The sequence below is a fragment of the Asparagus officinalis genome, unplaced genomic scaffold, assembly GCF_001876935.1.
Source record: "Asparagus officinalis unplaced genomic scaffold, Aspof.V1 AsparagusV1_Un1289, whole genome shotgun sequence".
NCBI lineage: Eukaryota > Viridiplantae > Streptophyta > Magnoliopsida > Asparagales > Asparagaceae > Asparagus > Asparagus officinalis.
The window spans coordinates 6,535-17,340 of record NW_017973548.1 but is presented as its reverse complement, the minus strand read 5'-3'; the positions used below and the strand labels follow the sequence as shown (position 1 = coordinate 17,340).

Here is a 10,806-nt window from a genome sequence, read left to right as displayed (position 1 = left end):
TCGACAAATTTCTGGCGCTTTTACACGGGAGGAGAAGGAATCGCCGACTCAGATTCCTACCACTAAGGTAGAGCTTCCGTATGTTTATTTGATGGCTTGGTTCGTCCTCCATCGTTCTGACATGATGTCGGTACCGCATGCCATGGACCACTCTGTTCCCTTACTACAGCTGCTTGAGAATGGCGAGTGGGAAGGCCGAGGATTCTCTGATATCAGGAGGCAGTTACAGGTCCACAAGTGCTGGGCGTTCTCTACTTGTTTTCCACAGTTCTCCATTCGGTATGGCGAGTGTTTGATTGATGAGGAGAAGCCGAGGGAGTATCGCACTTATTTAGATATCGGCTGCTTTAATTGGCTAGTGAACATCAGGCCGGGCTACTTGACTTTCCGGGTGGGGAATCAGTGTTTTATAGAGCCGTATCTACCCTGCCGATTCAGAAGGCAGCTACAAGTCCAAAAGTGCTGGTCATTCTCCACTTGCTTTCCGCAGTTCTCCATTCGGTATGGCGAGTGTTTGATTGATGAGGAGAAGCCGAGGGAGTATCGCACTTATTTAGATATCGGCTACCTTCTTAAGCTGCAAGTGGTTGTTAGCAGCCAACAAGACTATCCCCGTGAAGCCGATTGCAGAGCTAGAGGCCGAGGAAGCTTCTCAGGTTGATTCCCGTAGGATTTGGGAAAACGCTCGATCACAGAGGACACGGAACAAGACTCGTCGGATTGATGAAGAGGGAAAGAAGACCTTTTATTCCGCAGACGAGGCTTCAGGGGGAGATCCTGAAGGTTATGAAGACTTTTCCGAGCGAGGTTTGCTATTCATCTTTTCCTTCCATCTTCCAGAAATATTGAAACTGACTATGGTTTGATGTTTCAGGGACCACAGTTGACCAGGATGAAGAGTTCAGTCCCCCTTCCCAGGCGAGACCTTCGATTATTGTCCCTGCTGCTAGGCGGAAGAGATTAGCCCGCAAGCAGCGTGTAGCTTCCCGAGCATCTGATATGGACTTGGCTGGTGATGATCCTGCTAGTGACGGAGGTAACATCTACTCTGTAAACCACCTTCTTGGTTATTCGGAACATTGACTCATGCTTTTCCATCTATATAGGAGAGCGTGGAGAGAGCGAAATGAGTCCCGATTCCGTTCCTGTGTCTCCTGGTGAGCCTGACCCGCTGCCCCAGTTAAAAAGGCCTACAGGGGTTGCCGACATTAGGGAGGATAGCAATGTAGGACCTGATTCCGCAGATCCAGGTACATCTACTATTGACAATGTATCTTTTAGATGGTATACAAAAGAATTTGTGCATCCTCTAATCATCTCTGTACATCTTGCTTCTTCAGATAACTTGCAGGAGGCATACGTGGATTTTGGGAATAAAGAGGCTAACGCATCCATAAGGGGTAACTCATTTTTGTTGGTTGTAGTCTCTTTATTCTTCTTTGGTACTTATATTCTTTTACGTCAGATTTCTCTATTGATGATTTTGACGAGGAAGGCTTGATCGCGGAGACTCCTACACTCCACTTCATGTATAGCTCTCCTCAATTTGATGGCCAGTTACCCGGAGATATATTTTCCGAGCCTACGTTCGATAAGAATCTTGAGGATGATTCTTTCGAAGGTATATGCCTCCTCCCAAATTAATTATAGGACTAGCCAATTTTGACTAATGCAGCTATAATGTGATGCCTCTGAGAATTCTGACTTGTATTTAACAGGAGTTTTTGTTGAGAATGACCCTGTTGAGCCGGCTATGGGACCAACTACACCAGTTGATACACCCCCAGCCGTTACACCTCCACCACCCCCAGTGACTCAAGAGGGTATGAATACTATTTATTTACTCTTCAAGGTCTTTTTCTGACGGTTTTTTTTTTATCGTGCAGGGAATTCTTCTCGTCTTCATATTCTGGCGAGGGAGTTGTTATCTGATGATGATCCTGAGAAGATTGTCATCTGCATAGAAGTCCGCTCCTTCTTCTCTTTCATGAATGCTATGATTGGCAAGCTTTTCCATGGTGGACTTTCTCTTCGCCAATTCAAGCCTTTCCTTGATTCTAAAGTCAATTTGATAAGGGAAGCGGGACATCCAGATTTGGCACAGGCTATAGTTGATGACCTTGATTGCCTAGAGCATGAGCTTCAGATGTTTCGTGAGCTCCGAGATGCAGGTGCCTCCTCATTTATTGCTACCGAGCTGGACACCCGCTTACAGTCATCACGCGAGACTCAGATTTTTACTGAGCTCGAGATTCAGATGCAGCGGGGCCGAGTAGATCGAGTTAAGACGAGCCTTGCTACTAGATTATCTTCGCTTGCCGAGCTCGATCTTTCTATTACCTCCTGTGCGACCGAGATAGACCAGCTCAGAAGAACACTCCGTGAAAAAGAAGAGACTTTGGATATTCTTCAGATGACGAAAGCACAGGATCAGCAAACCCACACTGCTTTATCTGATGAGTTGAGATCCCTGGAGCAGAAGCTAGCCGAGACAGAAGAGATTGCTGCGAGGACTTCAGCCACCACCGAGGAGTCCATCAGGGCTGAACTTAGGCAAGCTTATGATGAGAAGCTTTCTAAGATCAGTCAGCAGATTTTTGGTCATGGTCTTGATGTATGATTTTGTTTGCTGAACACTTTGACTTTTGATTCTCTTAGTGAAACTTGCTTTCGTCTTTATTATGATTCGTCATTCCATTTGAAATGATTGACCACAATACTCATAGGATTTTTGGCAAACCCTCAGCCATCAACGGGTTTGATGAGCCTTTACCGACTACCGTTTGAGTCGGGCTAGCATGCGGATTGTTTAAATCCGTTCGCATGTAACGTTATGCTCGGAGATTGAATTCTCCGAGACTTTGTGCTATGATGTCGAATACATAGACTTCGCCATTGTTACGGGAATAGGCTACCCGGCGACACGTGTTAGGTGTTGACTTTAGGATTTTTGGCTAACCCCCAGCCTTCAACGGATTTGATTAGCCTTTACCGACTACCGTTTGAGTCGGGCTAGCATGCGGATTATCGGAATCCGTTCCGCATGTAACGTTGTGCTAAGGGAATGAACTCCCTTAGACTTCGTGCTATGATGTCGAATACATAGACTTCGCCATTGTTACGGGAATAGGCTACCCGGCGACACGTGTTAGGTGTTGACTTTAGGATTTTTGGCTAACCCCCAGCCTTCAACGGGTTTGATTAGCCTTTACCGACTACCGTTTGAGTCGGGCTAGCATGCGGATTATCGGAATCCGTTCCGCATGTAACGTTGTGCTAAGGGAATGAACTCCCTTAGACTTCGTGCTATGATGTCGAATACATAGACTTCGCCATTGTTACGGGAATAGGCTACCCGGCAACACGTGTTAGGTGTTGACTTTATCCCTACTTAGGCTTCGGGATAAAATACCCCAGAATCGGACTCTGGTGTCTTTTTGTTCGGAAAAAGACTAAACCGGCGACGCGTGTTAGGCGTCGGCATATCCTTTCTTAGGATTCAGGATGAAATTCCCCATGCGTGTAAGGCATGGATTTTGGTGTTATTAATAACAGCCTGCCGCAATGTTGAATATGCGGGCGAGTGTTCTTTTCAACGGTTAAGAACTAACCGGCAGCGCGGGTTAAGCGCAGACTTATCCTTGCTTAGGTTTCAGGATAGAATACCCCAGAATCAAACTCTGGTGTCTTTTTCTTCGGAGAAAGACTAAACCGGCAGCGCGTGTTAGGCGCAGACTTATCCCTGCTTAGGATTCGGGATAAACTTCCTAGGATGAATCCTAAATTGATAAATTTCGGAAAAGATCGATGCGGGAAAGGAAGAATTTTATATTCTATTTCCCGGTCTTCTTTTAGGGTGAAGGCGAACCCGAAAACAAGGAAGGAAGAATTTTATATTCTATTCCCTGATCCTGGAAAGGAAGAATTTTATATTCTATTTCCAGCGAGGAAGAAACTAGAAGTGGGGTGTCCACTCCGAGAATCTGGAAAATTTAGATAAACTTGCCTTTTATAGGATGAGTTATCTAAACTGAAAATGGGTTCTTCGTTTATCGAAGTGGAATTTTCAACTCCGGTTATAACCATGAACAAGGTTTAACCAAAGAGAAAAAGGGAAGGAGTTCTTTCGTTTATCGAAAAGGGACTCCGAACTGAAAGTGGACCTCTTGCTCATGGAGAGAATCAAGAGGGCCAGAAAAACATTTTTGGTGGACTCACTGTCAATTGAAATTGATCAGTGAGGGATTTTGGTGGTGAACAATGATTTTGGGTTATCCTCTAGAATATTAAGTGTAATATTCTTCGAGGAACTTCCCGGTAAATGAGTTATCCTGAATGTACTAGGGATAGTACTTTTTCAGGAACTTCCCATTTATTGGCATTAATTGCCTGGCGCCCTCTTGAGTAATCAGGCGATATGCGCCGTTTGAATAGACTGTGTCTATTACAAACGGTCCTTCCCATTTGGGTTCGAATTTACCTTTCTTCTTGGAGGTGAGAATTATTGGTCGGCGAGCAGCGAGGACCAGATCTCCTTCCTTGAAGCTTCTCTGTCGGACTCTTTTGTTAAAAGCCCTTGACATCCTGGCTTGGTAAAACTCGATGTGTTGTTGAGCCTCCAAACGCTTTTCATCCAGCCTCTCGAGCTCTTCGAGACGCTTCTGATGTTGTTCTTCGGTCGTCATCTCCGTTGCGAGAGCGATCCGAAGGGAGGGAATTTGAATTTCCAAAGGTAGCACCGCTTCGCATCCATATACTAACGAGTACGGAGTAGCTCCCGTAGGAGTGCGTATGGTGGTGCGATAAGCCCAGAGTGCTTCACCGAGTTTATCGTCCCAGTCTCGTTTATTGGTCTTCACGAGCTTTGACAAGATCTTGATGATCGTCTTGTTAAACGCCTCCGCTAATCCATTCGCGGCGGGATAATAAGGTGTTGATGAAACATCTTCAATTTTGAACTTGTCGCAGAATCTGACGAAGGCATTGCTTATGAACTGTGGACCGTTGTCATGAATGATCCTTCTTGGCACGCCGTGTCGGTAAATGACATGATGCTTGATGAAATTGATGACGTTGTTCGTCTTCACTTCTCTAAGCGGAATCGCTTCAGCCCACTTTGAGAAATAATCTGTGATCGCGAGGATGAACCGATCACCTTTGACTGAAGGGGGAAAAATAGGACCGACTATGTCCATGCCCCAAGTCTCGAACGGCCAAGACGTGGTTGACGTGTGCAACTGCTCTGGCGGTTGATGCATATAATTCGCATGTATCTGGCAAGCGTGGCATTCTCGTGCGTATTCGATTGCGTCACGAACCATCGTTGGCCAGAAATATCCCATCCTCCTGATGCGATCATACAGTTTAGGACCGGGCTGATGCGCACCACATTCTCCTTCGTGTGCTTCCTTAAGAACTTCCTTTGCTTCTCTGTTCGAAAGGCATCGGAGTAAAAGACCGTCGTACCCTCTACGGTATAATGTATGGGTTTCAGTATTATAGAAGAATCTTGGAGCTCTTCGGCGGATTGATTCCTTTTCTTTTACATCCTCTGGCAAGATACCATATTGGACGTAGTCGATGATAGGAAAACGCCAATCTCGGGACTCAGACCCAATTTGAGTTGAATTCACCTCTTTGGCGTTCACGTTTCTATCCTCTTCTTCTTCAATCTCCGTACTGTATATGGGTACGCAGAGTTGATGCGTCCGTACTGTGACTAACAGCTCAGCTTCGGGAGGCTGTGCCAGTGATACTGCTAGTGCCGCCAGTGCGTCTGCATAAGCGTTCTGGAGACGAGGGATGTATTCAATAAAGAATTCTTCGAAAGATTCCGCCATTTTGATGGCTTCCTGGTGGTACGGGATCAGGTCTTGATTCCTGACTTCATACTCACCGCGAACTTGGTTGACTATCAATTGCGAATCTCCAAAAGCTTCGAGATATTCGACCCCCAGCTCTTTGGCGAAACTGAGTCCAATGAGAAGCGCGTTGTATTCGGCAACATTATTGGAGCACGGACTAGTCAACGAATAAGCCCGAGGCATCACGTGCTTTCCAGGGGAGATTAAGACGACTCCAACTCCAGAGGAAACTGTAGGACATCCCGGGGTTATTACTCTATTAACTGCCCTTGAGGCACCATCGAAGTATAATTGCCATACTTGTTGGTGTGATGTGGTGTTAACCTCGTGGGTTTCATCCGGCAAGTCATCATATACTTCTGCCGTATCTGTGGTCGGGTTTGCCGCCAAAAGGTCACAAATCGCCTGTCCTTTTATCGACTTCTGCTGCTTGAAGTGCAAATCGTATTGGGACAAGAGAAGGGCCCACTTCGCTAGTCGCCAATTCATAGAGGCCGGTTGCGTCATAAACACCCGTACTGGATTAACGTTGGAGATAACGTAGATCGTCTGTCCCACTAGGTAATGCCGCATCTTTTGCATCGCAAATACCAATGCAAGGCATTCTTTCTCAATCATCGGATATCGAGACTCAGCGCCTACCAAGGTCCGACTGAGGTAATAAACTGCCTGTTCGTGACCGTTATCATCGTCTTGCGCTAGTAAGGCACTTATCGAGTGGTTCATCGCCTTGAGATAAATCAAGAACGGTTTACCAGATTTCGGTGCAACGAGAACAGGAGGGTTCGCCAGATATGTTTTGATATCTTCGAACGCTTTTTGGCAGGCATCATCCCAGATGAATGATACTCCTTTCTTGTTCAGCTTAGAGAACGGTTGGCACTTCCCAGAAAGATTTGAGATGAAACGCCGGATATAAGCTAAACGCCCTTGCAATCCTCTGAGTTCTCTCAGATTCCTCGGGGGCTGCAATTCATGTATCGCCTTCACCTTATCAGGATCGATATGTATACCCTTAGTGGTGACGACGAACCCAAGAAATTTTCCGCTGGACATTCCAAGAAATGATTTAGTGGGGTTCATCTTCAACTGATGACTCCTCATGAGATCGAACATTGTCTTCAAATCCTTGATGTGATCTTCCTTGTTGCGGCTTTTCACAACCAAATCATCAACGTAACATTCGACTGTTTTCCTGAGATGTTCTTGGAAAATCTTAGTCATCGCTCGCTGGTATGTGGCACCGGCATTCTTCAGGCCGAAAGGCATCACCGTATAGCAGAAAACGCCGAGGGGTGTTCTAAACGCCGTATGCTTCTCATCCTCTGGATGCATCTTGATCTGGTTATATCCCGAAAATCCATCCATGAAGGACATCCTCTCAAATCCACATGTATTGTCGATAATGACATCCGTGATCGGGAGAGGGAAATCGTCTTTCGGACATGCTTCATTCAGGTTCCTGAAGTCGATGCAAATCCTGATTTTGCCATTCTTCTTCATGACGGGAACGATGTTGGCTAACCAGTCTGGATGTTGTTCCTCTCGGATAAATCCTGATTCGATCAACTTCTTAACCTCTGCCTCAATGGCTTCCATAATCTGCGGACGAAACCGTCTTTGCTGTTGCTTGACAGGTTTGGCATCCGGCTTGATATCGAGGCGGTGCATTGCGACATTGGGGTCGAGCCCTGGCATGTCTTCATAATTCCATGCGAAGACGTCGATATATTCCCTGATGAGAGCAATCAATTCCTCCTTCTCATCTGGGGGAAGACTGTCGCTGATGAATATAGGCTTTGGGTTAGCTTCATCACCCATGTTAATCTGGACTATTTTATCTTCAGTGGGTGGTTCTCTTTGCTCGAACCTATCGCCATACTGCATATTCAGATGGTGAACCCACGGGTCTTCCCATGTTGGCATTTGATCGTCGTCTTCCATGGTGGATGGATCAGCTGTAGTCATGTTCGCCATTAGGGTTTTGAAAACTTCTCCCAGACTTGTATCGGAGTCCCACTCTGAAGCATCGGGAGAGTATCCCTTCTTGGCTTTGTTAGCAATTTGATCGATAATTTGCCAACCACATTCGTCATCTGATGAAACATAACCTAAGCCTCGCCCATATTTATAATAATCCTCAGGTTTACCTTTTGGTACATATACTGCTTTGGCTGGATTACGAGGACCTCGATCGAAGTATAAACCTTCTCCGAGTGTGAAATCGTAGCCCTGCTTTTCCATGAGCTTGCGCGCTTCTGGACTATACTTGGATAGATGTCGACCAGGTTTGTCATCATCTTCGTCTTCACTTAGGAAATGATCTGGTAACGGAGAGCTTTTTCCTTTACCGTAAATCACTTCTTTAGCACCTCTTACTTTGTTCGGGATGACCATGGTTGTTCCGAAAGAATGCTGGAGGTGTTCCTTCGTTACATAGGATGATCGGATCGGCATATACAACTCAGGATTGTCGTACAGCTCTTTTATCACATCATCAAGAGACAAGGAGTACTCTAAATCATCTTTTATTGCAATATCGGCAAGTTGCCAGTTACAACCTCCATCTGACGATTGTTCATCGTCAAGATTGATTACAAAGGGTACAATGTCATTTAAAACAAAACCGCCATTGTAATCGAATCCGGCTTCAGAATCAGCTTCTTCTCCGCTGTCTGTGCCCTGGGCCGATGGTTCAGTATCGGATTCGTTACCATAAAGGAGAGAATCGGTGAAATAATTCTCATACCCCTTGAATGGTTGCTTATCCGCGACCACCGTCCTAACCTCATTGTCAGTGTCGACATACTTCAAACACTGATGGAGAGTAGAGGGAATTATCACGTTACTATGGATCCAAGGCCGACCCAATAGTAAGTTGTACGAAGTCTCCGCATCGATCACATAACACGTGACTTCTGTCTTCAGATCTCCCATCTGGCACTTCACCCGGATCTTACCCAAGGGTCTTGACCCACTAGTGTTGAATCCATAAATAACAGTGCCTGTGGACGCCAACTTGCTTACTGGGATGCCGAGGAAATGCATCAATCGAAGCGGCATAATACTCACAGCAGAACCCGGATCCACTTGGATTCGGTTGACTTGGCTGGAGCCAATGTATCCGACGAAATATAACGGCCGATCGTGGTTCGAATTCTTCGTCTGCATATCTTCTTTGGTGAAAGTAATGCAGGGAAGGTTCTTAGTCGCTATGTTGCACTGTTGACTCAGCGGTTCTGGCTGTTCAGGTATCGGCTTGACTTGAGTCAGAAATACCTCTGCATTGGCCAAAGCTTCTTGTAGGGCCTCCCTGGTTTCTTTGGATAATCGCAGCAACTCATACAGCGTTATCCGTGCAGGAATGTTGGCTAATTGCGCCATAATGTCGAAGCTATGCGGAGTCTTCGAGCTTTCCGGTTTGTCTCTTCCAATTGGACGACTGAAACGAGACTGCTTCGGATTCTGTACCTCTTGGGGATTCTTCTCTTTTGGTTTATTCACCGGTTGTCGTAGAGCTTCTTTACCCGGTGTGGGACTTGCAATCACTCCCATCTCCGTGAGAGTTTTGGCTGGTCCCCGCTTGTTCACCCCCTGCTCACTAGGTGGCGGATAATTGTAGTGGTATTCATTTCCGCTCCGTGTCGCAAAAGCTTCTTGTTCTTCTTCAGAGAGCAGGAAAGTGGAGATTCTTTCGTCATCTTCCCCTGGGATAGCAGAGACTCCATAACAAGACTTCCCTTTTCCTTTAGACTTCCTCCCGGATGACGAACCGGCCCATTGTTCATCTCCAATCAGATCTGGATGAACCCAAAGGATTTCGCCATTTGGGGTTGTGTGCGGCACAAGTCCCTTTTGGCGCTGTCCGTGCGGATCGTCATTCACCGTCTTCATCCCGACTTTGGTGACGCGTTTTGGCTCGAACCAAGTTGTAGGCACCGACCCAAAACTGATTGACACTGCGTTGGCCCCCACATTCTTGGCTGGTTTCGGGGTTATGACTCCTACGTCGATTAACGCCTGGATCTTGTCCTTGAGGTGGTAGCATGATCTCGTAGGGTGGTGGACCGCTCTGTGGTACGCGCAGTACTTTGGATCCGTCACTTTGCTGGCCCCTTCTTGATCCACGATCGCCGGCAACTGGATCTTGTTGTTCTCCAACAGGTATTTGAAGATGCCGGGAACTTCATCATCCTTGAAGGAGTACACTTTAGGAAACCTCGGCTCCGCAGATTTCTGCTTCTGAGGCCGTTGTTGCCATTGTCCTCGAGATTGTTGGGGTGCTTGTTGCTGTGGCTGCTGTTGCTGTGGTTGCAATTGAAAGGTTTGATTAGCATCAACTGCATTAGCTTGTGCCTTACCTTTCCCCCGTGGGACGAAGTTTTGCTTTGGAACACTCGTCGCCGGTTGGCCTCTTTCCGCCTTCTTCCTCTTGAGGAATCGCTCAGCTTGCTCTCCCCGGACTTTCAAGTCCTTCCATGTATTGGATGGTGCTGTCCCCATTGCTTCTAGCACGTCCAACGCGAGGTTGTTGTGGCAGGTCTGGAGGATGAATTCCTCGGTGATCGGGTCCCGGCAATTCATCGCCTTGTTCCGGAATCTTTTGACGAAGGTATCGACTAACTCTCCGTCCTTCTGCTTCTCATCGAGCAACGATCCGATAGATATCTCGGTGTCGTCGTCGAAGAAGTTGGCCAGGAACTTGGTCTCCATGTCATCCCAGCTGTTTACGCTGCCTGGCTTGAGGCGGCGATACCAATCGAAGGCGGCTCCGCGAAGAGTGCCGACGAATGACCGCACCATCAGAGGCTCATTACCAGAGATCACCCCCAAATGCGATTTGAAGTAAATCAAATGCTGGGTAGGTGAACCCATCCCATTAAACGGCGTGAAGTTAATTAGATTAAACTTCGCCGGATATGGGATCGATTCCCATTCTCTT

The 10,806-nt window shown here is 46.7% G+C and overlaps 1 protein-coding gene across 1 annotated transcript; it reads left to right on the top strand.

Annotated features, from left to right (window-relative positions):
- The first annotated feature begins 999 nt into the window (after positions 1–999).
- On the top strand, positions 1,000–1,864 carry LOC109828396. The gene is made up of 5 exons (XM_020395402.1): positions 1,000–1,036; positions 1,107–1,250; positions 1,341–1,400; positions 1,466–1,621; positions 1,719–1,864. The coding sequence occupies exons 1-5, from the start codon at positions 1,000–1,002 to the stop codon at positions 1,862–1,864; spliced, it is 543 nt and encodes a 180-aa protein (XP_020250991.1).
- Positions 1,865–10,806: the final 8,942 nt, after the last annotated feature.